The sequence below is a fragment of the Drosophila grimshawi genome, unplaced genomic scaffold (assembly GCF_018153295.1).
Source record: "Drosophila grimshawi isolate 15287-2541.00 unplaced genomic scaffold, ASM1815329v1 contig_311, whole genome shotgun sequence".
In the NCBI taxonomy this organism is placed as follows: Eukaryota; Metazoa; Arthropoda; class Insecta; order Diptera; family Drosophilidae; genus Drosophila; species Drosophila grimshawi.
Genome location: NW_025063098.1, coordinates 7450263 through 7477404, shown reverse-complemented (window position 1 = coordinate 7477404; position 27142 = coordinate 7450263). Strand labels below are relative to the sequence as shown.

The 27142-nt window shown below is 42.1% G+C and overlaps 7 protein-coding genes across 7 annotated transcripts; 4 read left to right on the top strand and 3 right to left on the bottom strand.

The window, feature by feature from the left end:
• Nucleotides 1-3506: 3506 nt before the first annotated feature.
• On the bottom strand, nt 3507-8457 carry LOC6563084 (alpha-mannosidase 2). Its single transcript, XM_001990042.3, has 6 exons — nt 8187-8457; nt 7703-8099; nt 6724-6859; nt 5194-6654; nt 4062-5121; nt 3507-3988 (listed from the first exon to the last, which is right to left on the bottom strand). The coding sequence occupies exons 1-6, from the start codon at nt 8298-8300 to the stop codon at nt 3806-3808; spliced, it is 3351 nt and encodes a 1116-aa protein (XP_001990078.1). The 5' UTR covers nt 8301-8457; the 3' UTR covers nt 3507-3805.
• A 126-nt stretch (nt 8458-8583) lies between these two features.
• Nucleotides 8584-12599, top strand: LOC6563085 (two pore potassium channel protein sup-9). The gene is made up of 5 exons (XM_001990043.3): nt 8584-9027; nt 9342-9497; nt 11156-11217; nt 11301-11701; nt 11788-12599. The coding sequence occupies exons 1-5, from the start codon at nt 8847-8849 to the stop codon at nt 12059-12061; spliced, it is 1074 nt and encodes a 357-aa protein (XP_001990079.2). The 5' UTR covers nt 8584-8846; the 3' UTR covers nt 12062-12599.
• A 226-nt stretch (nt 12600-12825) lies between these two features.
• On the top strand, nt 12826-14793 carry LOC6563086 (tubulin beta-2 chain). Its single transcript, XM_001990044.3, has 2 exons — nt 12826-13430; nt 13507-14793. The coding sequence occupies exons 1-2, from the start codon at nt 13038-13040 to the stop codon at nt 14452-14454; spliced, it is 1341 nt and encodes a 446-aa protein (XP_001990080.1). The 5' UTR covers nt 12826-13037; the 3' UTR covers nt 14455-14793.
• A 226-nt stretch (nt 14794-15019) lies between these two features.
• LOC6564057 (LMBR1 domain-containing protein 2 homolog) lies at nt 15020-18008 on the bottom strand. The gene is made up of 3 exons (XM_001990045.3): nt 17838-18008; nt 15918-17273; nt 15020-15857 (listed from the first exon to the last, which is right to left on the bottom strand). Exons 1-3 carry the CDS (start codon nt 18006-18008, stop codon nt 15213-15215), a joined length of 2172 nt encoding a protein of 723 aa, XP_001990081.1. The 3' UTR covers nt 15020-15212.
• A 25-nt stretch (nt 18009-18033) lies between these two features.
• LOC6564058 (putative uncharacterized protein DDB_G0286333) lies at nt 18034-18294 on the bottom strand. The gene has a single exon (XM_001990046.3). It carries the CDS (start codon nt 18292-18294, stop codon nt 18034-18036), a length of 261 nt encoding a protein of 86 aa, XP_001990082.1.
• A 348-nt stretch (nt 18295-18642) lies between these two features.
• Nucleotides 18643-20228, top strand: LOC6564059. The gene is made up of 2 exons (XM_001990047.2): nt 18643-19967; nt 20026-20228. Exons 1-2 carry the CDS (start codon nt 18759-18761, stop codon nt 20158-20160), a joined length of 1344 nt encoding a protein of 447 aa, XP_001990083.1. The 5' UTR covers nt 18643-18758; the 3' UTR covers nt 20161-20228.
• Nucleotides 20229-21706: 1478 nt separating this feature from the next.
• LOC6564060 (neurotensin receptor type 1) lies at nt 21707-27142 on the top strand. Its single transcript, XM_001990048.3, has 8 exons — nt 21707-21732; nt 23239-23738; nt 23821-23986; nt 24103-24235; nt 24848-25046; nt 25115-25329; nt 25391-25501; nt 26301-27142. Exons 2-8 carry the CDS (start codon nt 23351-23353, stop codon nt 27036-27038), a joined length of 1950 nt encoding a protein of 649 aa, XP_001990084.2. The 5' UTR covers nt 21707-21732; nt 23239-23350; the 3' UTR covers nt 27039-27142.

Below are 27142 nucleotides of genomic sequence, written 5' to 3'. Positions count from 1 at the left end.
ATACAAATGCGTTTGCCACGTACACGTGCCAGTCTGATCAGCGTGTGTGTGTGTGTGTTAGTGCGTATCTTTTTTAGTTCGCGCGCACATTTCACAGTTGCCACACTGAGTTTTGTAAGAAATGTTGTCGGACTTCAAATTTAGCATTGAGTTGAAATTGCGTTGTGGGCTGCTTTTTTACTTCTTGTTTTAGAATTTATTTCAATTATACTTTGTGCTTTAGTTTGCCACTCGATGAGGGCTGGCTCTCATTCTAATGCGCTCTCTCGCTCTCTGTTGGAATCCAATCAGTGGGAAATTCTCTCGCTGTTACTCTCTCTGCTCTCTTTCCCTGCTCTCTTTCTCTCTGTCTCTCTCACTCTGTCAGTGTGTGTGTGTGTGTGTGCTGTTAACGCTTATTAGGGCACTAGGTTTTCATGCAAACATCGGAAAATTGATGTACACATACAGACTCACACAGACACATGCTTTTAGACAGTTTTGGGGCAACTTTTGCATTTCCGTTGTGGCCCCAAAAATAAAAAGCTCTCCACAAATAACGCTACAACTCAACACAACTCAAGTTATCAACCATACGCCACGTTTGCCTTGAGCAAATTGAACTTCCATTGAATGCCAAAACCAAATTGTTTATGACATAATACAATAAGTACAAACAGACATATAAATGTATGAATGTATGTATATGTGTGTGTGTGTGTGTAGAAGAATGCTCACGCGCCATATGTTTAAAGCGTCTGCCCAAACATAAAAATCTCGTGTGCTCGCATATGTGTGTGTGTCTTTGTGTGTGTGTGTCTAACAATAACGAGAAAAACTCGTTAGCAAACAAACGAAAAACATTTAAATAAAATATACATTTACACATTGTGTATACGCGCCGTGTGCGCCTGCAGACAGAAAGAGAGAGAGCAACACCAATTTGAGCGAGCTGCGAAGAAATAGAGAGTGAGAGAGCGGCTGACTGACTGACTGACTGGTAGAAAAAGCTTTGCCAACACTATTAGTGGATGTGTATATATGTGTGTGTGTGTGTGTATGTGTGTGCTGCTTTGACACACTTTTATATGACGTCGTTGATTTTAATTTTTCGTTTCTACGCTCATTTTTTCTTCTTTTTGGTTTTTTTTGTATTTTTTATTTTTTTGCTGTGCTTATTTTGTTGCGTTCTTTGGGTTTGCCAGTTGAATTGCTGAATTGTTGATGTTGTTGTTGTTGTTGCGCTCTGTGTGTGTTTCCACTTTTTGCATGACATTTGACCATTGGAATGAGCTGAGGCTGAGGCTGAAGCTGAGCTGAACTGAGCTGAGGCAGAGATAACCTGCTCAGGCAGTTTACTGTTGTTGTTCTGGCTGTAATTAACACATGTGTTTTGCGCTCCTATTGTTGTTGTTGTTGTTTCTGCCAGCTGCTTCCAATGAAGCGTTCAACATTTCTTATTGGAAAATTGTGATTGTTTTTTGTTTTTGTTTGTTTGTTGCAACGATTAGATTTGTAGTGTTAATTTAATTTTCTGTCGCACGAACGCTGACACCTTCAAAGCTAGCACATTATGATTTTGGTAAACACACACACACACACACACACACACATAAGACTTGGGTGTGAGTATTTATGTAACCAGAAAACGCCAAGCAAAGGCAAAGGCAAAGCGAGCAAAGTGCTCACATACACACACAGACACACACACAGAGATACTTTTTGGCATTGAAACAAAACGTAGTTCACAAAAAAGCACACTCACTCATACACATACACATGCACACTGTCAGAAGCCTACACAGATAGACGCGCGCACACACACACAGCACACACACACACTCACACACACACTACGACAAAAAGTTAGAAGACGGCGTAAAGAACGTTGAAGAAACTAGCATGCGACGCATAAACACATAAACACACTAACACACACACACTTGCACGCTTCAACACACACACACACACACAAACACACATACACATACACAGGCAGAGGCACACAGGCAGAAGCACACTCACACACACATACGCACGCAAAGAGCTTAGAGAGATACACATGGCCACTTTTAAAATACATATACACACACACACACACACGCACACGCACACACAGATACTCATACATATGCAACTATATTCTAAGCGCGTGTGTGCATTATTTAATTAAATTTTGTTCAAACGAATTTTGTTTAAAAAAAAACTCAACAACAACAACGACGACAATTTATATATATAAATATATATATATATATGTATATATATCTATATGTATATATATATATTTATATATATTTTAATGGTGATTTTTGTTGCAAGAATTTTATGGCACTTTTCTCGGTTTGTTTGTTGTTGCAAATGATCTCTTTGATTAGATATACTCGACATACACATGTATGTATATATATATATATATGTATATTTATATATATATATATATATATATATAATGCACGGTATGTAGGAATATATGTCAGTTTTTGTCAGCACTACTATTTGTGCTTATTTTCGTTGTAATATTGTTACATGTGTGTGGCATATAAACAAAACTCACAGATGACGACGCTCTGACTCTGACTGAACTCAACTGAACTGAACTGGACACTGAACGTGCACCTCGTAGCCGAAAGCAGCTTTGCCTCGCTCGATTTACATTTACGCTCTCTCTCTCTCTTGGTTCTCGCACTCTTGCTCTCGCTCTCGCTCTCTCACTCTCAATCTCGTATTTATGCTGCTTGCGCTGAGTAGCTGAGATTTCTGTACAGAACTTAAAATTCCGATGGTGGGCTAATCAGTGGTTGTACACAGATACACACTCACACACACACATACGTCACGAGAGAGAGAGAGAGAGAGAGAGAGTGCGTTGCTTATCTGTGTAAGTTTCAATTTTGCTTTCGTTGTCCATTTCAAATTGGAAGAGCAGAAGAGCAATGTGTGTGCAGCCTACGCTCATTTGTGCACTCTCTCTCTCTTTCTCTCTCTCTCAATTTTGCATTTGCTCTGCTCTGCTCTCGCTCTGTTTGACACAGTGAGAAAAACAACCACTTTACGTCAACACGGATTCAATTTGAGTTTCCATTGTGCATTTTCCAGGCAACACGCGTTTCTCAATTGGCTGCTGACAGAATCCACTTCGTCGTCCGTCGAAAAACCCAGCGAAACAGATTCGAAAAGTGTTGTTAAACAAATCGAAACTGATCACGATCTGTTATTTACCTTATATTTATATAACACCTAAACTGGTAATATTTGCAATATTTCAAAATTGCTTGCGTTACTGATTTTTTTTACTGTTTTTAAATGCTAAATCCTTCAAATGCAAAATGGGCGAGATTTTCAGAGCGCAATTCTTATTGGATATTTTTGTTATCAAACTTAATAATTATCAGCTGAATTTCAAATTAATAGCCAAAAATATCGTTGTTTTCCGAATTTATTACTTATAATATTATGCATAGAATAAAATATATATATATAAATATATATATGGAACATATAATGCTAGACAAATTAGATTAAATCAGTATGATTATATTGAACATTTATTGCTTGAAGTTACAGGAGACGACTACAAATATCACACAAAATAAATTTAAATTACATACACAAACGTATATATAAATATATATAATCCCTGCAGTCGAAAAAATCATAAAATTGTTCGCAATTTGAGATTCACATACGCATAATGTCCAGAAGTGGTGTTTTGGTCAGTGTTAAAGTAACGTGCTTACATATATAAACATAAGTATTTTCTGTTTTTTGTTTTTCTTGCATTTCTGCTAGTCAAGATGTGTAATAAGTTAATGTTGAATGGGCTTCAACTGTCATTCTCATTGTCGGTGCTATAGCTGATTATGTAGGCGGCAGACTCCATGGGACACAGTTGGGGCGCCACCTTTGGCTCGATCTGCTCGAGAATCTGCAGGAATGTCAGTGTGGAGCGCTGACAGCGATGATTTGATGTTTGATCATCAGCTTGCAACACGTTGCACACGTTGAACTGGCCAACATAAATTAGACAAAATATTATTTGTTAATATTATATTATTATATAATTTGTAAGCTGCACTCACCTTGTCTGGTGGCGTCTCCTCGTTGCACTGCAGCAGCTGGGTGCGATGCAGCACGCAGCCAATGCTCTGCTTCTTGGCCGTACCCTTTGTCAGGCGTCGCATCACAACCACATCCAGATCCTCGTTGGCCGGCACATGTCCGCCGCCGAATTGCGCCTGTGCCCCTGTCCAGTCGTTCTCCGTGTATATCAGCTTGTCCAGTGGATCGAGCAGCTCCTGCGATGCCCTGTGTGCCGCTCTTGTCAAGTAATTGGCCGGATGCGCTTCCGCCGGACGCACACAATCGCCGATCCTCTCCAACACCAGCCGATAAATGTGCAACACGGGCTTGTTGTCCAAGACGGCCTGCTCAAGGCCACGATGATCGTCAAAGGCGAGACGACGATCCTGCATCAGTTCCAGCTCGCCGGATTCCAACGATGAACCACCCAGCGGCTGACCCGTGAGCAGTGTTAGCCGCATGTTGGCATCCTCGATGAATATGGCCGTTGGCACCGGATAGTAGTTGCCCTGCAAGGGCAGCTTCTCAAATCGACGCCGCTGTATCAATTGCAATCCGTTCAGATCCGTGTAGAATGTGGTGCCGCTGTCGATGTGCGTCTGCAGACGCATCACAATTTCGGTGTTGTCCGCCACACCGATATCGACCAGATTGCGTATTTCGGGCGCATCGCCACGCAACACGGTCTGATGGATGACGTGGGGCAGGCCAACGCTCACATACGACTCCAGTTTGCCCTCGCTGACGAGCACCACGGGCGGATTGCCCACAATGGCCGTTGCAGGACCATTGGGCAGAAACAGATAAGCACCGGATTTATCGCCATGGACACGTGTGCCATACTTGAGGAATTTCAGATGCGCTGGCACAGGGGCAGTATCGGCTGACAACTGCATAGATTTCAACAGGCCGTGCTCGGAGAAGGCCAAGGTGGGTCCAGTGCCGACGCGTAGCGAGAACTCGCGATGCTCCCCAAACTTGGCATCCTCCGGATATTGGCCCAAGTTCACCGAAACCGGACTGCCGTTCAGCAGTAGATGCGTTGCATACGAAGTGTGACTGCAACAAAACAATTCAATATTAAATCACTTATAAATATTTAGTTGACATTAAATAAATAAATAAACTCACGCTGGCTTTGATCTGGCGACTGTAAGCACATATGTAGCCAGTCCCATGGGTGGCACGCGTGCTTTGAAGATTATGCGGTATTTGGTGGTGGAACCTTGTGGATTCACAGTTTTGCTGATGGTATCATGATGCCAGCTCCAGACGGGCGACAGCTGCGCCTCCACTGCATTGCCGGCTAAATCGCTGACGCTCACAAAGGGACTGGATACATAGAAATCGACGAGTTGCTCGCGCCAATGAGGCACCGTGTTGTGCAGAACGACATGCTTGGTGGGCAGCTCGTCGCCGAGGATGATGGTGGTGCGACTCTCCTCCACACCGACGCCGGGCCAGCGCGAATCGTCCAGCGTAAAATAGTGGAAATTGAAATCGGGACTGTAGATGGATGGCTTTGTGAGCAGTCGATAGACAGCCTGTTGCATCACAAATTGGCAGGATTTGAGCGCTTCCACGAGTCGCTTCTCATAGTCCTGCACCACATGCGTCTTGGCGGTGCCCGTGATACCATCGTGATGCTGAAAGAGAGATAATTCACGACGCGCCTGCTCCAGTTTGGCATTGAAGCCAGCCATCGAATCCCAGGGCTGCCAAGCATGCAGCATTTCCGCCGCCCTCAAATAGTGCATGAGCACGCGATCCATGCGCTTATGATATGGCCGGGAGGTGAAATAGCCACTCCAATAGTTATCGGCACGATCCGCATACGTGAAGAAATCACCGCTAAGCGATGGAAACTCAGCCTGACCGCTCTGATGCACAGCCTCAAAGTACTCGCCGAGCGTGCCAAATTGCGCCTCGACGTTGAAATGAGGATTGCCGTTGATGTGCTCGAAGAGCTTCTCATAGTTGACACGCTGCACCTCCCACTCGACGTTCTGCTTATAGCGGAAATCATCGCCCAGCGGCACAAGCAACACATTCGTCCGATACAATTCAGCCTTCTTTTTCCACTGATCCACGATCAATTCGGACCGAGCATCCACATTATTGTCGTCGATGGGCCGTGGCGGCTGGCGCCACGGGCAACTCAGTCCAAAGCCGCCCATGCGCTTAAAGTCGAACTGGCAGCACACCTTGGGATCGGGTCCGCAGGTGTGGGGAATATCGTACGAATAGAAGGGCATCATGTGGGTGAATAGTGCATTCTTGCCGCTCGTTTCCCACGTCTGGCGCCAGTAAAACTCTAAGTTGCGTTGCAGTGCCAGCTCCTTCTTCACAGAGTAATGGGTTCGCTGTATCAGCATGTTTTTCATGCCGCTCCTCTTCAGTATGTACGGCAAACTGGGGCTGTGTCCGAACGGATCAATTGCCCATGAGGCGGTTGGCGTCACGTTCAGATGCTCCTTCAAATAGGTCTGCCCCTCCGTCAATTGGAGCAGCACATTGCGCCAATGCGAATTGGCCTCGTCGGGCATTACCCAGCCGCCGGTAACAAACTCCAGTTGACCCTTCTTCACAATCCTGCCAAAAATAAATAAAGTGTTGCCTTCAAATTCAAGTGTTAATTTTAGACCATTTTTTATCGCTTACATTCGCATTTGCTGTTTCTTGTGCTCGCCAAGCTCGTCAAAAAATCGCGAGAAATATGAAATTTCAGCCCAAATGAATTTCATATCTGGATTCTCGCTCAGGTTTCGCAGCGCATTCGATAAGATATGTTTTGTATCTGTTAAAATTAAAGAGAATACAATCTTTGATAATAAAAACCAAACATTTCAAAACACATTTTTTGTGGTACGTCGAGCATGTTTCTAAGTTGATAAGTTCAATTTGTTGTACTTATAATTGATTGCGCCATTAGCTATCAGCTTTTTGATTGCGTTTTTTTTTAAATGATAACACAAAAGTTTCTTCATAACGTGAAAATGTTCATTTCTCTCGAAGCAAGCGCTAAGCGTTCCAACAACAGGAGCAAGTGCGACGAATGCATGCTTGGCTGCACCTGCCGGCAGATCAGAGCGCCCTTTATCGAGAGAGAGAGAGAGAGAGAGAGAGAGAGAAAGCGCTGCACAAAGAGAGCACTGTTAACGCTGGCGGCTTCGGCTGCTGTTTAAGTGCAAATAACATAGTGTGCAAATGTAATTGCAATTCAATCAACTAACAATTTCAAATATATGCAAACAATTTAATGGTTAATGTTATTAGAAAGAAACCAATTAAAATTGAGTTCGAATATTTAGCAGAAGCTGACAGGAACTATAAGTCGAAAAGTCGCTTTCTCCTTGAACTTTCTTATCAATTTCGATGCGATTTAAACTTATCATAATTTGGGAAAAAAAAATCTACATTGGATTACTAAATGCCAGAAAAGTAATTGGTTCAAAGTCCAGTTGAATGATTCAAATGTTGTATAGTACACGTATATAGATACGGATTGATTACTCTGAATTTAAAATGTATTACTCTGAATTTCTCTTATTGAAAATTGTCGCACTCATTCTATAAATAAATCTATATATATAAATATATTTATATCTATTTATATATATATCATTTGATTTGATCTCACCCGCATTGTAATAGTCCTCGAATGTTTTTATCCAGCCGGGATCGTTGTGGGAATGGGGCACAACAAACACTTTCAGAATGTGATGCTGATTGTATTTTAATGGATCATATTTAATGTTCCAGCCCTGTTTCCAGACGCCGCCGTCAACGTCTGCAAATGTCATTTTCTCGTACCATTCTAGCATTTGCACATCCACCTGGGGCACCTGTCTGACGACATCGATGCATTCGCCAGCATCGTCTGTTGTCTGTGTGTGGATTGCATTTAACGCAAGGATATCGTTTCTATTTTGTTGCCTTTTTGCGGAACGTTTGCGCATATCTTGCATATCTTGGCCAGACTCCAGCAATCCATTTTCCACTTGTTCCACTCGGCTCTCAACCGCTACAAAATTAGGCTGCCAATATAGGGGAATTTAAATATAATATTAAAATTAAACTCCACATTATCTCTCTGACACACACACACACAGACACACAGCTACCTTTTTTGCATTGGCAGCCGGCGCCGCAAAATTGAGGATTACATAGAGACTGAGAAAAATGAGTAGACAGCCACAACAAATGAGTAGCGCGAAACGACGACGAATGCGCAACATTTCTATATTAATTGCTCGGCATGAATACGCACAATGTATTAACGTTTTGCGTAGCTGCAGCTATTTAAACTATTGTGTGGACTTCCATGGATTTTCCACATAAACAAATGCCAAAGTGAAACGATTATCCGATGTTTTATCGATACACACACAAAATGATTGAGTGCTGCCAACCTATGCCAAAACTAACAGCCCTGTACACCATACACCGATTTTCCCGCAAATCACATATCGCAAATCGCGTATCGGTTTTCAGTTAAATTTACTAAAACTAGTTTTGCACTCAAAACTAGTAATTCGCAGTTCCGTTTCAAAATGTGGCATTCTATGTCCAAATTGTAAGCTCAGCCTGGCACAGAGTTTGAATGCCAGTAAAATAAATCAAAAATGTATATGTTGCTGCAAGCGTACGCAAGTTAATCGATTTCTACAGAATCCTTGACAGCATCCTTCACAGGCATATGTAACAGGCCTATGTAAACAGGCATAATCAAAATAACGTTACAAAAAAAAAAAACGAAAACAAAAAAATTAATAATAATTTCAATGCTAATTGAATCCACTCGCCAGACAGCTTTCGAATTTGTTGTCCATTGCGCCATGAAGCGTCAGAACGTAAGAACCCTGTCGCTGGTTGTGTGCACATTTACCTATTTGCTCATCGGGGCGGCAGTCTTTGACTCGCTTGAATCGCAAACGGAGGCAAAGCGTTGGGAATTTTTGCAAGGTACAAATATATATTAATGTAAACAATAATATATATCCCCGGCAATATCCAAAATCCCTACAAGCCACACTCTAATTCACACTCATCCATCCCAAAACGGAAACAAATAAAAATTATAACAAATGTAAAACAAAAATCATCTTCATCAATTTATCATTGTTGTCACAGCTCAACAGGTTTAGATTGGATTTGACTTAATTAAAATTAAAACTGTTGTTGAGCTGTGACCAATTTGTTTGTTCATTTTATTAATTGGCCATGAATTTGATATATTGATATTGGAACTCGGATCAAATTTTGCTTTCATGCCGTAGCGGTGAAGAATAATTTCGTTGAGAAATACAATGTGAGTGCCGAAGACTACCGGATGATCGAAATAGTAATAATTGAGAACAAACCACACAAAGCGGGACCTCAGTGGAAATTCGCTGGCGCATTTTATTTCGCCACTGTGGTGCTGGCAATGATTGGTAAATATTATACAAAAAATCTCAAATCGCATCAATTATATTAATTAACTAATTACAACAAACTGTACGATGTCTACCTGGTTTGAGCTCAAGTTTGTTTAAAGAGAAGAAGTCATTTATTAAACTGAAGCTCAACCCAGCTAATAATTGTACATAGAGTGATAGGTCGCCAAGTAAGTTACAAAAAAGCATTATGTTCTGGACCAAAAAACCAAAACAAACTTATTAAACTTGAGCCAAGAAGAACAACTTAAACATTTTCCTAACTTTAAAAACTACAGCTTAAAAGAACTTAAAAGAATAAAACTTTAGGCCACGTAAACATTACAAATTAAAGTAACGCTTAAAATGTGGAATACTCTATATATATATAAACAATTTTAGCTAATCGAATTGAAATTCGTTGATAATTATAGGGAATAATGTAGTGTATAAATATGTAGAATTTTCAAGGGCAATAATCGGGTTCAATAAATGCGTAAACTTATAAATGGAATGATTTCGAAAATATTATTTATGTTATGAAATTAAATTCAACTCTGACTATATTTGATTTCATATTTTAGCCAATCGAATTTAAATACGCTTATAATAATAAGTAATACATTTGTAATACATATATGGATAACGTATAAGTGAAATGGTTTCGAAAATTCTATACTATCTTATGATAGTAAAACTGCCTATATTTGATCGATTGCGATTTTAGTATCTTAAAGCAGTATGCATTTAGTCAGACTCCATGAACTATTTGTGTTATATTTCTCAAGTCTGTCAAAAGATTTCGTAAAAATACAAAAATAAATACCGATGCAGAAACAAATATCTTAAAAGTTGCATCAAAAAGAAGAAAAAGGAGACTACCGACTACTAAAGAGACAATCAGACCAATATTTATTAGGAAATTCTCGTCTTAGAAGTGTTTGGGAGTTGCATTTTTCTCAGGGATGGTTTCATTGATCTTTGCCTAATGTTGGGAGAGTAGTGATTGTTTTAATTTTTAGCGACGTTCCTAAATGTGAAAATTGTAATAAAAGTGCTTCAATACTGGCGCTTAGCCAAAATACATTATTCTGTCTACAGAATAATGACTTAAGGGATTCGTAAATTTTAGTCGGGCCTAAGTCCTATTGAGCATATTTGGGGCATGCTGGTGAAAAGAATAAGGAAACATTTCATAAAAGGAATCATTAAATTGGGCATAGTTAGTTGAATAGCTCAAAACAAAAAAAATCAGCATTTTGGCTATAAGTCATTTTTATTTTTCTATATCTTCTAGTTATAATATTTAAGATATGTTATATTAAAACTAATCTTATATATGGAAACAATTTTTTGTTTTAATAAAAGTGTAATTTTGGTTATTTTCTGATTGTTATAATAATTAGGATATGTGATTTAATAATAATAATAATAAAATAATGATTAATATTAGTTATGCAAAGAATTTTTGGTTTTAAAATGAGACTTAAGACAAGTTATAGAAGAAAGAACCTGAAAGATATGAGTGTACGCATAATTATTGGTCTGTACACATAAAGTTTAAAAATACTAGAACGATTATAGACTTATTAGTTCACTATAGGCATCGTTTACGGTACGTAACAATATTCGTAGAATTGCGTGAATATTTATTGGATTATGTATATATTTTTCAGGATATGGACACTCGACCCCAACCACTGTGGCCGGAAAGTTATTCACAATGTTCTATGCGATGGTATTATTATCAGACTAAAACGCTTTGCCAATAGTTGCATAATTTCATGGGAACACATGTCTAACAGATCCTTTGTCTTCCAGGTGGGCATACCCCTCGGCTTGGTTATGTTCCAGTCGATTGGTGAGCGCTTGAACAAGTTTGCGTCCGTGATAATAAGGCGAGCCAAACGAGCCAGTGGAGCGAGATGCACGGATGCCACCGAAATGAATCTTATGTTGGCCACTGGCATGCTCTCCTCGATAATCATCACGACGGGCGCAGCAGTGTTCTCTCGCTATGAGGGCTGGAGTTACTTTGACAGCTTCTACTATTGCTTTGTCACGCTGACCACCATCGGATTTGGAGACTATGTGGCTCTGCAGAATGACCAGGCGCTGACCAACAAGCCCGGCTATGTGGCCCTCAGCTTGGTATTCATCCTGTTCGGTCTGGCTGTGGTCGCTGCCAGTATTAATTTGCTTGTGCTGCGCTTCATGACAATGCAAGTGATTCTAGATCAGTGCCGGAACTTGTCTAGTTGCAATTGGTTGCCTGGAAGAGTATTCATTATGTTTTCTTTGCTTGCAGGCAAGCCGAGGATGCCAAGCGGGATGAGCAGGATGCCCAGAATCTGGCTGCTGGCAATCAGCCGCTCACATTTGATGACGAGTCCACGTACAACATGCACGGCAAGCTGCTCGAAAATAACTATACGACGGAGAATGATGAAACCGCTTCGCTGTGCTCCTGCACCTGTATGGGCGGCACACGTTGTCTGAACCACGAGCAATTTATCGATCCGGATTTCCAGCCCATGGATATCATTGAGAGCACTCTGTGCCTCAAACGCGCATCCGTCTGATATATTCGGCAGCGTGTTTTTGCGCCAGATTTGGACTCAACATAAGTGCCAAATTCTATTGGTCTTTACACATGAGTATCTAGGCCAGTTAATGGCAGCCACCCTGTAGCTTTTCTCGAGAGACCCACGTAGACAACCCAACTTAACCCAACCACCACACTCCAAGTAGATACAAACTAAGAAAACTAAGAAACTTCAAGTAGATACAAAAAGATAAGTCTATCTTGGGCATGCCCAAGATTAAATACCCTCGCAGAGTGCTTATATTATGAGAGCTATATGATATAGTTGTCCGATGTTGTTAAAAATCTTGCAATATTTAGCGCTTGTAATTATTTTAGTTGGGATATTTTGGGACTCAAAAAAGTTGTTTATCCAACAACTCATTTATCGATCAATAGTTCTTATGTCAGCTACTTGATGTAGTTGTCCGATCCGACTGTCTTTGACTTATTTACTGGCCAAGCAAAATAGTTGAATATATTCTAGGTCTCATCAGAATTGTTCGTTTCTATTTTGAGCAGCTTTATATTTTACATAATTGGTTTTGGCTTAATGCTGATCAAGAATATATTATTCACATTATGGCAGATCTGCAAGGGTATATAAAAAGTCAGAAATATCACAGATTGCAACAAATCCAAACTATTTATATGTACAACTTGTATTCTTAAAGAAACGCCCAAAAAATAAAAAATATATATATATCTATCTATGATTTTAAATCGAAACGAATGTTATTTCCACAAAATCTGTATATATATATCTCAGATCAAAGTAGTCTGCCACTGGAGAGTAGGATATCGGAAATGTGGCAGTCTCATTCCAACATCGATTCAACTACGATACACGTATTAAAAAAAATAAGGAAAAATTAAACGTGAAAAATCGGTTGGAAGCCAGCTCAGATTCAGGAACTGTTTTTCAAGCAAAATTCAATTTTTTTAAATATTTTTTTTGTCGTTGTAAATAAAAGATGCGCGAAATTGTGCACATTCAGGCGGGCCAATGCGGCAATCAGATCGGTGGCAAGTTCTGGGAGGTGATCTCCGATGAGCATTGCATCGACGCAACGGGGACATACTATGGCGACAGTGATCTACAATTGGAGCGCATCAATGTCTACTACAATGAGGCAACAGGCGCCAAATATGTGCCACGGGCCATACTCGTCGATCTGGAGCCGGGCACCATGGACTCGGTGCGTTCGGGTGCCTTTGGACAGATCTTTCGGCCCGATAACTTTGTCTTTGGGCAGTCGGGTGCCGGCAACAATTGGGCCAAGGGTCACTATACCGAAGGTGCCGAACTTGTCGATTCGGTGCTGGATGTGGTGCGCAAGGAATCCGAGGGATGCGACTGTCTACAGGTGGGTATGCTGTTGGCGGATCGGGGGTTTGATTTTTAATCAAAAGTGGTTAATCGATGTGTAATCGCTTTGACAGGGCTTTCAGCTGACGCACTCGCTGGGCGGTGGCACCGGATCGGGCATGGGCACGTTGCTCATCTCGAAGATCCGTGAGGAGTATCCCGATCGCATAATGAACACATTCTCAGTTGTGCCCTCGCCCAAGGTGTCCGATACCGTCGTGGAGCCCTACAATGCCACACTGAGCGTGCATCAGCTGGTGGAAAATACGGACGAGACGTACTGCATCGACAATGAGGCGTTGTATGACATCTGTTTCCGCACCCTGAAGTTGACGACGCCCACCTACGGTGATCTAAACCATTTAGTATCGGCCACCATGTCCGGAGTGACGACCTGCTTGCGTTTTCCCGGCCAGCTGAATGCCGATCTGCGCAAGCTGGCGGTCAACATGGTGCCCTTTCCACGGCTGCACTTCTTCATGCCGGGCTTTGCGCCGCTAACCTCGCGCGGATCTCAGCAGTATCGCGCCCTGACCGTACCCGAGCTGACACAGCAGATGTTCGATGCGAAGAACATGATGGCCGCCTGTGATCCGCGACATGGTCGCTATCTGACCGTGGCGGCCATCTTCCGGGGTCGCATGTCCATGAAGGAGGTGGACGAACAGATGCTCAACATTCAGAACAAGAACAGCAGCTTCTTCGTCGAATGGATACCCAACAATTGCAAGACAGCCGTCTGCGATATACCGCCACGTGGCCTCAAAATGTCGGCCACATTTATTGGCAATTCGACGGCGATTCAGGAATTGTTCAAGCGTGTCTCCGAGCAATTTACGGCCATGTTCCGTCGCAAGGCCTTCCTGCATTGGTACACCGGCGAGGGCATGGACGAAATGGAGTTCACCGAGGCCGAGAGCAACATGAACGATCTGGTTTCCGAATATCAGCAGTACCAGGAGGCAACCGCCGACGAGGAGGGTGAATTCGACGAGGATGAGGAGGGCGGCGGTGATGAATAGTCTCCAAACACTAAAAAATCTCTCTCTCTCTCTCTATACTAACGTACGAACACAGAATCTCAATCCAGAACACAACAGAATATACTTTATACTAAATACGCTTTACACTGTCCACTTATGTTGTGCATTTGTTACATAGTTGCAAGCTAGCAGTAGTTTCTAACAGTACGTTACACACACACATTCACGTTACACACACACATTCACGTTACACACACACATTCACGTTACACACACACATTCACGTTACACACAAATAAATTGTCACTGCAGCGCAAATGTTAATATCGTAAAATATTCTTGGGTCTGGCAACGCCGCTGCGGCCGTTGTCAAAAATCGTTCAATGATGTCCAATTCATGGATCGAAACGCCTCGCAGCTCGCGAAGCCGCTTTTTCAAAAGACGCAAACGAATTCGACCACATCCAATTGTCGAACTACGGAAGCTAGCCAGCACCGAGATGCCCAGCGCTGAGATGCCCAGCATCAGTGAGCAGCAGCTGGCAGCTAGAGAGGAACAGTGTCCTCCATCTTCGCCGGTAGCCAATAAACTCCCCAGCAGCAATTAGCGAGCATTTTTATCGTTTATTGAGATGTCTGACAAATGTATTTTGTTTGTGACAGGAACGGCGGCTGAGCGGAGAAGCTTAAACATAAATTAAATTAACTAGCACAAAAACACGTTTGAGATAATTCATAAAATATACACATATAGCTGAAAACCAAACAAATTACAAGAGGGAATGTGATTCTCGAGCCTAGACATCGTCGAAGAGTCCCCGTGGTGGCGGTCCAACAATGCGACGCTCGTTCTCCTCGTGGTAGACATCCTGCGGCTCGTTGCTGGTGCCGCGGAAACCGATCTGCATTTGGGTGCTGACACCGAAACGATCGTTGATCTCATCCGATAGGGAGCGTGGCACACCCAGCGCCGAGGAGGAGGCAACCGCCGCATAATCATAGCTAACATCGCCATCGCGCAGCAGGCCATCGGCTGGCGATCGTTGGCCAGCGGTCAATGGAACACCAGCAATGCCGCCACTCCCGCTGCCCAAGCCACCAGCTCCGCTGCGGTATTTGCCAATGTAATCGTGGCTGCTGGCCAAGGTGTCCGGCCTGGTAAAGTCGCGCCGTCTGGCCATTGCCTCCTCGGCACGCTGGCGGCGTCGCTTCTCGCGCGCTATCAAATCCTTGCCCTCCTGCACCAGTTCCGTGGCAATTGTTTCGTGCTGCAGGAACTGTTGAAAGCCCAAAGCGTTCAACGCACGACTGCCCAAACTGAACCAGGTGGCCAAACAAAATGCCAACATGCACATGGGAAAGTAGATGTTGAAGCCATTCGCAATGATACCAATAACGTCCATATGTCCCATGATTTGTGTATAATCCGTTTCCATAATTCGCTGCAAGCGTAATCAAATTAATGAGTTTCTTTCAATTCTTTTCAATAAGAAAGAACTCACCTTCTGTATTATGTGCGAGTCCATGTGGATTAGGCCCAAAAAGTTGAGGCACATGGGCGGCGTGAGGCGACAGAGGAGCATGCCACTGAAAATGAGACTGTGCTCGTTAGTTTGATGATGCGGCGCCAGATAGTACAGATTGAGGAATCGGATGCGCAATATTGTCGAATAGGTGCAGTAGAAGAAATAGCAGAGGACGATCATCGAGAATAGCTCAATGGTGAAGAAATCATTGCTGGCATTGGCCACATTGATCACGTTCGCAAACACGGAGAGCACCGGATGGCGACTGAAGAAGGTCAGCTCGCTCCAGACGACCATGGCGGACATGGTGGCCGTTAGCACGCAGAGCGCCTTGAGGAATGGCGCTTTGAGTAGACACTCCCAGTACCATTGAATGGTGGCACTGTAACAGATGCGCTCCAGCTGCGTACGCTGGCGTGGAAACTCGGTCTTGAAGCGGCGCTCGGCTGAGTGGATGTTGCGTGCCACATCCTCCAGATGCAGTACCGCATTCACCTGAACGCTCCACAGTGCCTCGGTGCGTTGCAGCGTTTGCAGCGACTTAATCACCTGCTTGTGGATGCGCACGAGTGCCTTCTCTGATGGCACAATTGTCGAGGTGGTGCCGCCCAGGCCGTTGCCACCACTCCGGGTGAAATTGCGTGTGGCACGCTCCTGCAGCTCGATGGGCACTTTGCGCAGAATGGTCTCGACGCAGGGGCGCAACTCATGATTGTTGGGCACCGCCCGACTGATGCACTGCAGCGACTCCAACACGTCGTCCACATGCTCCTCGGCCTCGGCCTTGTCCGTGCTGAGTTTGGCGGCCTTAAAATATGCATATTGCAGCGTGAATCCCGGCTTGGCATTGTTCCAAAGCGAACGTGGCACCTCCACCAGCGCATAGCCCAGCAACAGGATGAGCAGGAATAAGCCCCAAGTATTCGAGGCCGACGAGGCGATCGCCTTCAGCTTTGGCCAATCCAACGACACGCCCTTCACCGCAATATAGATGAGCAAAACGCCGCAGATGAACAAATACGATCCGTAATAAATGGCGTTCTCGATCAGGGCCGACTTCAACTTGCCCTTAATGGTGAAATCGCCTGCTTTCAGATACGATTGCATCAGCGGCATTATCAGCCATGTGAGAAACTGCGAACTCCAGTAGATGATGCGCCACAAATTGGGGAACACAGATTTTGGGACCATGCCCCACGGTTCCTGGCATTCATCTATATGCACATTATTGCCACTTATGGTTGTCATTGTTGTTGTTGCGTTGCCGTCGCCTGCCACTGTTGTTGTTGCCACAATCGGCATGTACCTCTCCTCACACTGTCGATACAAAGTCTGCAATTGGGATTCAATGATTATTTTCTATTGCTCAAAATTATGTTGAGATAATTACAATTCTAACAGCATCAGTCGCTTGACATTTATTTGTACAAAGTGTACAAAATAAATTAAATTAAAAGTAAAATGTTATAATTAAATTTATATATAAAAAAGACAGGAAATATTTACAAGATATTTAAAACTCGGAGCAACCCACTGAGATAAAAAAATAAATAAAAACACAAAATAATAAATAAAAATAGTATGAATTATTTAGTTATTCACGAGAGGCGTTGAAAACTGAGTTCTTAATTATAGAAATAGAGGACTCTGTATTGATAAAGTCTTTTATATTGACGAGATGAAAGTAATTTCGATCAATCGATTTCAGCATTTAGTAGTTTAACTACAAACATAAATAAATAGTTTAAATAGTTTTAATTTTTAAACAGCATTTTTTTTATAGCTTTTCCAAAAATCTGCATAGATAAGAATTTCAGCAATTTCTGAGCAGTGCCAATTAGCGAGTGGCCACTGTATCTATTGCTATTGTTATTGTTACGTTATGTTGTTACTTACGGAGGTGACATCCAGCGGTATCGTGAACACGATCAGAAAGGAGAAGCACCAGGCTGTTAGCACGGACAGGGTGACAAGGATGTGCTGACGTGGAATGTTGCCATATCGATAGAGCATCAAACTGGCCAAGCACAGCGCCCCAATAATTCCAAATGTTAACAGATATGCCATCTCGAATCAGTTTCCTTTTTGTTCCTCAAATCTTGTTGTTGTTAGAATTATTATTGTTGTTGTTGTTGTTGCGCTTTGTGCGTTTCTGTTGCAGCTGACGCGCAGTCTCGCGATGCATTTCCTCCAGACTCTGCAATGCCTGCGACTTGAGTGGCATCAGGCGCGGCTTGACAAACACCAGCTCCGTTTTGTGCTCGAAAAACAATTTTCCCGTGCTGGGCTCAATTAATTCGATTTTCTCATTCACGTTTCGCAGCAGATCGCGTTCCGTTGTCGTCGTCGACATGCTAACAAATACGCTCGCACATCCACATCGATCATCAATATTAATCCGCCAGCTGTAATTTTCTCCAAAATATGCGTCACTGAATCGTTTTGATAAGCGAATATTGTTGTTTATTTTTTATTGTTTTCGGCTTATTGAGTGAGTCCAAAAAAAATCAATAAATATCTGTGGGCACCCAAAAACCTTAACATTAAGATTTGGCTAAAATGTACTTGAGCCGAACAGCTGTTGCTTAACATTATATATCGATTCACTTAGTACTCACTATCGGAAGTTGTGTCTTTGATCAATCGAATCAATAATCGATACGGCGCAATTGTGAATGCTGAGTTGGCAACAAGTTGGCAGCCCTGTCTCTCTCGATTCAATTGTTTTTGTTTTGTTGGCAAACAAGTTGTCAAAATTGTTCTATTTACTTTCGACAAATAGAAAGCGTTATCATTTGCTAAAACTGTCAAGCAGCCATGGATGCAGGTGCCCCAGTGAACGATGCGGACAAGTCGAACACCTGCCGCACTAGCGGCGACGGCATGGAACAGACGGAAATCGTCTCAGGCAACACGAAAGTGGAACAAGTCGAAGAACAATCCACAAATGCCGCTTTCCCCGTTCCCAATAAGGTCAAACGACCTCAGTTGTCGCGCAAGGACAGCACCGTAGTCCAAGAATCCGTTATTACGCATATGCAATCAGCAACTTCAGTCGTGCAACCCCTGCCCCTGCCCCTGCCTGGACTTCACACGCTTTATCGGCGTCCGGAAACCGTTAGTCGCAGTTTGGCGCCAGCGCCGCCCAAGGGTGAACTGGTGCAGTTGAAGCCCCGGCTGGTGAACACCTCGGAGCCAGTGCCGGAGCACAAGAAAACGAAGCCACCGAAATTCGTGCCTTACGAGCCATATCCAGGTGCCGTGAATCCCATGACGCCAGCCCAGCATAAAATGCTGCGCGTTACCAAGAATAATTTGGATATTGGCGTTCTCGCGGATCAGGTGTCCACATTGCGCACCCAGGAACTGGATCTGGTTGTGGAGCCTGCAGAAGGCAAGCCCGAAGATAGCAGCAGCGAGGAACTGCAGCGAATGCAGCTGGAATTGAAAAAAATGCGCGAGGAGCGCGATCATTTTCAGGCACAGTATAAATTCCAGACGCAGGTCAACGGCGAGCTGAAGAGTCTGCTGGTTGCCTCCGTTGGTGAGGATCTGCAGACGCGTGTCAATCTGCTGACCGAGGACAAACTGCAACTGGCACGCGCCCTGCTCGACACGGCCAACAATCTGACGACGCATACGGAACAAATCGAATTCTTGGCCAGCCAGTGCGAGGTGTGGCGCTCGAAGTTTTTGGCCAGCAGCGTTATGGTCGAGGAGCTGGCGCGCTGGAAAGCTGATCTCACGCACAAGAACCAAATGCTTAACGAGTCAACCAAGCAACTGCTGCACACCACTCACCAAATACGCGAAATCCAACTGGACATGCTCAAGCAACTGAAGTTCCTGGCCAAAATACGCTATCTGAATCTGCCCGCCACGGATGTCATCAGCCTGAGCGCCGAGAACTTGAACATACTGCAGCGCATGGTGCTCCACTCGGGTCTGGGCATTCCCGAGGCGACCCTAAAACTGTCCAGCGCCACAACGAGCCCCCTCTGCGAAGCAGAGAAATACGCCGTACAGGTTGAGTTGATCAGTGCTCAGATATAGAAATGATTTATATATATATGTGTATTTTTAGGCCCTGGACTTCATTAGCCAGCCACTAATGGCCACGGATGAAGCTATCCGAGCGCTATTCGGACAAGTGCAGCGTCCACATTACATGCCATCGGTCAGCGCTCCACAAGGAGACACTTCTACTCCTAATCAATAGCAATTTTCAAATTGTACAAAAATATAGAATTTTTATAGTTTTTAAACATAAATATAAATTTGACAATCAATCATTTGCCAGCTTTTCAGTAAATACACAAAATCTTCATAGAGAGGAGCGAAGGTTATGGTATGGGTTTCGTAGAGGATATGAAGGATATGGATATCTCCTGTGGATGCATAAGCTTGTGTGTCTGTAAGCAATATAATTGTTAATTCTTGATTCACTTATTAAAATATTTTAAAACAAGAATGAATGTTTGTCTTAGAAGTCCGGAGTTATTCTCCTGACATCTTGACTTTAGATCGATCCTATAACAATATTATTTTCAGCTTCGGACTAAAATTTAAATGTCAGCAGATTTTATCCGGTTTTCGGCGCGCTTTCTCATTTTGTTTATACCTAAAAATAAAAAGGTAAAATGGGTTTAATGATGTTGTCCATTTGTATGCAGAAGAAAGCATTTCGCCTGAATTTCGAGCCAGAATTGCGTTTCTAACTTTAAGCGTAGTATTTAACCAGAATTCAAACCATCGTCAAAAAGCTTTTTTAATCATGATTTTTACATGAATTTCGAACTTGAATCGGTTTTCCAACTATGAATATAAGATTTATGAATCAGCCAACCATGGTTAAAAGACCCTTGATTTTGAAAATTTGATCAATTTTGACAGTTACGAGATTAGGAAATTATGCTAATTTCTCAGAGTATAATTTTTATATGGAATTAGAACTACAATCACGATTTCAACTTTGAATGTAGGCTTGAACTAGAGGCTAAACCTCCATTTCGATAATTTGCTGTAGAAGTATGAAAAAAAAAAAACAAATTTTGATTCACATTCACCGGTCTTTTGACAGGACACTGTAGAGTAAGAGATTACCTGGATAACCTAACTAAAATCGGTAAGAGAATCTAACGATTTTACCTTAGCAAGAAGAAGATGCATATCCTAGGAAAAGATGTCTTTAGAAGAAAGACTCAGAAATTCTCAAGTCTTAAATCTGTGCAAGAAAATGGTTTGATGGAGAAGCTAATGGCTAATAATTACACAATAATAAGAATAATAAATGGAAATTGTAGGTGGAGAAAGAATACACTCGAAATCTTTTACGCAATTATTAATTTATTTTTGCCTTATGAATACCAATTATTTTTAACAAATTTATAACTGACTTTGGCACATTGTGTTCATTGGTAGTCATTGCATCGCTGTTGCTGTGGCAGACAAACACTTAGGGATGCCCACAAATAAGATTAAGTACTTGCCACAATACAAAATATTTGCATTTTGATTTCATTGCCGGAAAGCGCCTTGGCAAAATCTGCCCGAAAAGCAACCGGTAGTTCTTGCTGCGCTGTCGGCGTCAACGGCGACGGCGACTGCGACTGTTGCGTCGCTGTTATTGGGCTGGCGCATGTGCTCGAAGGTGCTGGCCAAAAAATTCAGTCTTTGTTAATCGGATGCTGGAGCCAGTTGTCGTCGCGTTTGTCCAGCTCGTGGGCCGACTGCGGGTAGAACAAGTCGAAAACGAAACGTGACGCGCAAAATACGTCCGATTTGAAATTAAGTAATACTAATTCATTGATAAATTGAATATTATATTTAAAATAGATTCAGTCAAAGACTGTATTCATTTAATTCATTATTCAATTTTATAAGTATGCTTTTAAAAATAGATTTAGTTGAAGACACACGCTACACTAAATATGCATAATTTAAAAAAAAAAAAAGATAGATATAATATTAATAACCAAAAGCTTTTAGCTTTGTTGATAAAGCTAATAAACAAGACTTTAAATACATACTAATATGTATTTACTGTCACACTGCAAATTAGTGAATAACCGATGCAAAATACCCGAAATCAAATCGGAGAGTGCAATGTTCGCCGAAATAACTTAAAAAACAAAATCAAAACAGTTAAAACCAATATAAACAAAAAAACAAATGTGAAGAAAAGCAAAAGCAAAAATGTGGCGGGCAACATTTATTAAATGTCAATTAAAACGTGTTTTAAATGCACAAACGATTTCCAGTGCCTGATTAACAAAATACACAGTTAATTGGCATCAAGTTAATGTGCAAATCTGCCTTTTGGATAACTTCTGGAATTTATCATCGTTGATTTTGCGGCTTTTGAAATTGCTAATGTTATCTAAGAAATCGCTTAAGCTATATTCATTAAATCAAATCGGTACAAACTTGATGCCAACTTTAGGCAAGGCCATAAAGTGAAAAAAGTTAAAGTTAAATTAAAATAAAATAAAATAAACAAATAAAATTAAATACATTTCATATGCAAAAACTTTCCTTAAGCAAAAACACTTTATGGTCATCGCCGATGCATAACTAATGGATGCGATTGCGATGACCACTGCCCATTGCCCACATTGGAAACGATGCCACAACCCAAATCGGCAAAAGCACCGTCCACAAATATTATTAGTTAATGAAACCGATACAGGTCTACAGTGACCAAACCAGTTTCAATATGATAATAAAATCAAATTCGGCAACATTCTTTAAAATAAACATACACATTTTGCATAAATATTTATAAGGAAACATTATGCTGCTTTTTATTTTAACCAAACAAAAAGATTGTCATCGTGAATCTATTAAAGAACATTTTCTTTTGTGTGGATAAATTCAAGTAGATAAATAATAAAATGCATATTTTAATAATTATATGCATTGTGTATCAATTGAACAATTGAAGCTCAATCTCCAAGTGTCCTGTTGCTAGTCAAAATTGTTCATTTAAATTCCACTTTGCAATGCAAATGAATTTTCAAAAACTCAACAGATCCATTAAAGCCATAAAATTCCAGTTGGCCTGCCAACCTGTGTTCTGCTCGAAATTTATTTAATTTATGTATTTGAAAGAAAATTGTTCCAGCCGATTCTAACGAAAAATGAATGTGCAAACTTTACGCATTATATCAATAAATATCAAAAGTCAAGAAACTCGAATATATTGAACTTGACTTTAATTAAAATTTATATTACGAATTGCTCATATGTATGGAAATAATAATAAGTCAATTGGCATCTTTATGTCTTTCTCTCATAGCTGTCTGTCCCATTGGACAAGCAAATGACATTTTATCTGTGGCATTGAAGACAAACACACACACACACACACGCACACACACAAGCAGACAGAGGCAGACAGAGGCAGACACATGTCAGCAATGATGCTGGCAACAAATATGTCCACAATGGGCGAAGGTGTGGGCATGGATACGCCCTTTTTTCCAGAGCTGCAGAAGTTTCACAATGAGAAATTCTTTTTGAATTTAACACAAGTGCTAAACATATCCGCGGACAACTTGACCAGCCTGCTGCACGGATTGGAGCCGCATAGTCGACTAGAGCAGCCGCATGCCACAATGACCACAAGCATGGGACTGCTGGCCACCCTGACCGTTGGATATGCGCTCATCTTCGTGGCCGGCGTGTTGGGCAATCTGATTACCTGCATTGTCATCTCTCGTAATAATTTTATGCACACTGCTACCAACTTCTATCTGTTCAATTTGGCCATCTCGGATTTGATTCTCTTATGCTCGGGTTGGTGTTATTGCAGCAGCAGCAGCAGTAGCTGAAGTTTTGTTTTCCCCCCAATTTACTAACTGTGGATCTGTGCTCGTAGGCATGCCACAGGATCTGTACAACTTGTGGCACCCGGACAACTATCCGTTCTCTGACGGCATTTGCATACTGGAGAGCGTGGTGTCCGAGACGGCAGCCAATGCCACAGTTCTGACAATTACGTCGTTTACCGTGGAGCGTTATATTGCCATTTGCCATCCATTCAGGTGAGTGAAAGCGACAACACTTGGCAAATGACCAGTTGGCCAGTTTGCTGTTTGCTGTTTGCTGTTTGCTGTTTGCTGGCCTTGCCATTGAGTTGATTGAAGTCAGTTACCCGCAGGCAACACACCATGTCGAAATTGTCGCGTGCCATCAAGTTCATCTTTGCCATTTGGATAGCTGCCCTGTTGCTCGCCCTGCCCCAGGCTACACAATTCTCCGTTGTGAATCAGGGCACAGGTTCATCATGTACGGTAATATACCCTAACACCGCCAAAGTGCCCTAACAGATGCCCAAAATGTGCATACATAATGAGTCAATTGTCAAAATGATCATTATTTCAATGTGATTGATCAATCAGAAAAGAAATCGCTTTAAATTTGAGAAAATTGCCGAAAGTTAAAAAATTGACACAGCGAAACGAAAGAATTTTTCTAACTTTTATTTTATTTTTTTATTTGTTGTTTTTGTGTTTTTCTCATTTCTATTATTCAGCAATATCAGATTTCGATTATAATCAAAAGTTTATTACTACAAAATATAAAAAAAGTCTTTAACGTTTTAACAAATTTTGCTTTGTATAATTATTAATTCATTGTATTATTTTATTATGAATTTATTTATATGAACATTTCAAAAAACCATAAAATGTTTATCGGTTTCAGTTCGACTTTTGTGTAGAAATTTATTATAATATTAAAATGTTAGCTTCATTTTCGATTATACAATTATTCGAGCGAATTTTGTGTCTTGCCGCCGGTTGGTTTGTCTGTTAGAGTATTAATATATTTTTATTATTTGTTTACTTGTATTGTATATTGTATATGAAACTTTTCGTTTTTTTTTTTTTTTGTTTTGTCGACAGATGAATAACGACTTTTCTGCACATGTATTCGCTGTATCCGGTTTTCTTTTCTTTGGCGGACCGATGACCGCCATCTGTGTGCTCTACGTGCTCATCGGGATCAAGCTGAAGCGTAGCCGTCTGCTGCAGGCACTCCCACGTCGCAGCTACGATGTTAATCGCGGCATCAGCGCCCAGACCCGCGTCATCCGGATGCTGGGTGAGTTCACACGCTGCCCACTTGTGCAATGACAAGTTTAAGAGTTTAAAACTTTGACATTTGTGCAGTTGCTGTGGCCGTCGCCTTCTTTATTTGTTGGGCGCCATTCCATGCACAGCGCCTGATGGCGGTCTATGGTTCGACATTTGGCATTCAGTCGCAGTGGTTCAACGATGTCTTCAACATACTGAATTACACATCCGGTGTGCTCTACTTCCTCTCCACCTGCATCAATCCGCTGCTCTACAACATCATGAGCCACAAGTTTCGCGAGGCTTTTAAGGTAATTATGCAGCTCAAAGGCACGCAATATTAATTGATTTTGCTCTTATGGCATTTTGCAGGTCACGCTGGCCCGTCAGTTTCGCCTCTCTGTGAAAAACCAGGGCCTGGGACTCCCCCACACCTACAGCGCCCTGCGGCGCAATCAGACAGGCTCGCTGCGTCTGCACACGGTAAATAAACGCTTAAGTGAACTTTCAATAACGAGAAAATTAACTATTAACCGAAAAACCACTAATTACACAAAGTGGGGGTTTTTTTAAAAATCAATTTCAACTTTGTCATGTTCAAAATGCAATTTAATGTGTAAATATTTAAGCTGCCTTTTATGTAAACTAATTTGGACATTTTAAGTGCATGATTTTTACATATTGACTTACATACATATATACACATATATACATATATATATATATATATTCTTTTTTTTTGCTTTAAAAAAGGTATATTGGTGCCCAAGACCTAAGTTTATTTTGCGCTTATTTCCTCAATTTTTTTGTTTTTAATTCAGGGACCCCAACAAAAAAAGGACTCGCTGTCATTTGCAACACATTAGGTGTGGCACTCATAAGAAGTTTAAGATTTCTGAAAGTTTGACAAACAGAATTTATTGGCAAAAGGTCTTAATTCGAAATAAATAATACAGCTGTGTTGCTGGTGGAGTTGATAAAAATGATTTGGGGACCTTTTTATAGGTCTTACAAGATAAGTTAATAAGCGCGTGTAAAAACTTTGGGCGCTTTGGGGCATTGTTAGGCATCAGAGGATTCAGACGACGTTATTTTACATCTTTAATTTGGCTTAGTAAAATTACATGTTCACAATATGTTTGCTATGGCTTTTTGCAATATACATTTGAAGCAAGTTATATTAAAATTTGATCACATTTGCTCATGGCTAACATTGTATTCCATATTTATGATTATGTTACACATTCGAATTTAGCACATTTCTTGAACTCTTCATCTGCAGGATAGCGTGCGTACAACAACGACTTTGACGACGCTAAATGGCAGCAGCAGCAATGGAGGCGCCTCTGCTGCCGGTCGCAATTCACAGCGTTTGCAACGTGGCTCATTTAGCAGCTCGCATGCCACACTATTGAGTGCACAGAGTCGCAGCCGACAGGATTTGTTTGCCGCACGTATTGCAGGATCTGAGCCACTAACAACAACAGCATCAGCAGCAGCGACGCATCCACACCCGCATCCACATCCGCATCGAACGCTGCAAAGTCAGATTTCGCAATTATCGTCGGTGGGCGATGCGAATTCATTGTTGGAGGCGGATCTGCAGTGGCCTGAGGAGCAATTCGAGCTGTCATCCGCGGTACCAGCCAAGTGCCAGCGTCCAACTGCAGCTGGTCCGACGATGGGCTCAATCGATGAGTTGAGCTGCCAATCTGGCGTTGGTGTCGATGCAGCTGCCGCCACTGGTGTGGGCTTGTCCCGTTCGCGTTTGAAGTTGACCCGTATCACGCGACAACCTCAACTGCAGGCGACAGCAAGTGACGAGGCAACTCCCATTGCAACGGGCAGTGGCAAAGTGCGCAAGGCAAAAGCCAAACGCTCCAGCACTCTCAAGGGTCTTAAGGTCAAATTGAATTGGCTAGGCAGGCACAAGGAGAGTGCTGACATCGAGCATACCAATAATGCCAGCCCAAAGATGCCGTCGAGTGTGACACCAACAGCGCCGAATGGTGTCGACTGAGCGCCACTTCAACTTAGCCAGAGTTCATTCCACGACGCAATGGGACTAGGGGGAACTGGGGGACAGCGGCACACATACATGTGTACGCGTAACTGTGATAAGAA

Bases quoted from the DNA above. Each gene is read 5' to 3' on its own strand.
- LOC6564057 (XM_001990045.3), bottom strand. From the start codon at position 18,008: ATGGCATATCTGTTAACATTTGGAATTATTGGGGCGCTGTGCTTGGCC. The intron at 17,274-17,837 runs GTAAGTAACAAC...TCCCAATTGCAG, and splicing joins TACCGCTGGATGTCACCTCC to ACTTTGTATCGACAGTGTGA. The intron at 15,858-15,917 runs GTGAGTTCTTTC...TTACGCTTGCAG, and splicing joins ACTCGCACATAATACAGAAG to CGAATTATGGAAACGGATTA.
- LOC6563084 (XM_001990042.3), bottom strand. From the start codon at position 8,300: ATGTTGCGCATTCGTCGTCGTTTCGCGCTACTCATTTGTTGTGGCTGT. The intron at 8,100-8,186 runs GTAGCTGTGTGT...CTATATTGGCAG, and splicing joins CGGCTGCCAATGCAAAAAAG to CCTAATTTTGTAGCGGTTGA. The intron at 6,860-7,702 runs GTGAGATCAAAT...TAATTTTAACAG, and splicing joins CGAGGACTATTACAATGCGG to ATACAAAACATATCTTATCG.
- LOC6564060 (XM_001990048.3), top strand. From the start codon at position 23,351: ATGTCAGCAATGATGCTGGCAACAAATATGTCCACAATGGGCGAAGGT. The intron at 23,739-23,820 runs GTTGGTGTTATT...CTGTGCTCGTAG, and splicing joins TTTGATTCTCTTATGCTCGG to GCATGCCACAGGATCTGTAC. The intron at 24,236-24,847 runs GTAATATACCCT...TTTTGTCGACAG, and splicing joins GCACAGGTTCATCATGTACG to ATGAATAACGACTTTTCTGC.
- LOC6564059 (XM_001990047.2), top strand. From the start codon at position 18,759: ATGGATGCAGGTGCCCCAGTGAACGATGCGGACAAGTCGAACACCTGC. The intron at 19,968-20,025 runs GTTGAGTTGATC...GTGTATTTTTAG, and splicing joins CAGAGAAATACGCCGTACAG to GCCCTGGACTTCATTAGCCA.
- LOC6564058 (XM_001990046.3), bottom strand. From the start codon at position 18,294: ATGTCGACGACGACAACGGAACGCGATCTGCTGCGAAACGTGAATGAG.
- LOC6563086 (XM_001990044.3), top strand. From the start codon at position 13,038: ATGCGCGAAATTGTGCACATTCAGGCGGGCCAATGCGGCAATCAGATC. The intron at 13,431-13,506 runs GTGGGTATGCTG...TCGCTTTGACAG, and splicing joins AGGGATGCGACTGTCTACAG to GGCTTTCAGCTGACGCACTC.
- LOC6563085 (XM_001990043.3), top strand. From the start codon at position 8,847: ATGCTAATTGAATCCACTCGCCAGACAGCTTTCGAATTTGTTGTCCAT. The intron at 9,498-11,155 runs GTAAATATTATA...TATATTTTTCAG, and splicing joins TGTGGTGCTGGCAATGATTG to GATATGGACACTCGACCCCA. The intron at 11,218-11,300 runs GTATTATTATCA...TTTGTCTTCCAG, and splicing joins TCACAATGTTCTATGCGATG to GTGGGCATACCCCTCGGCTT.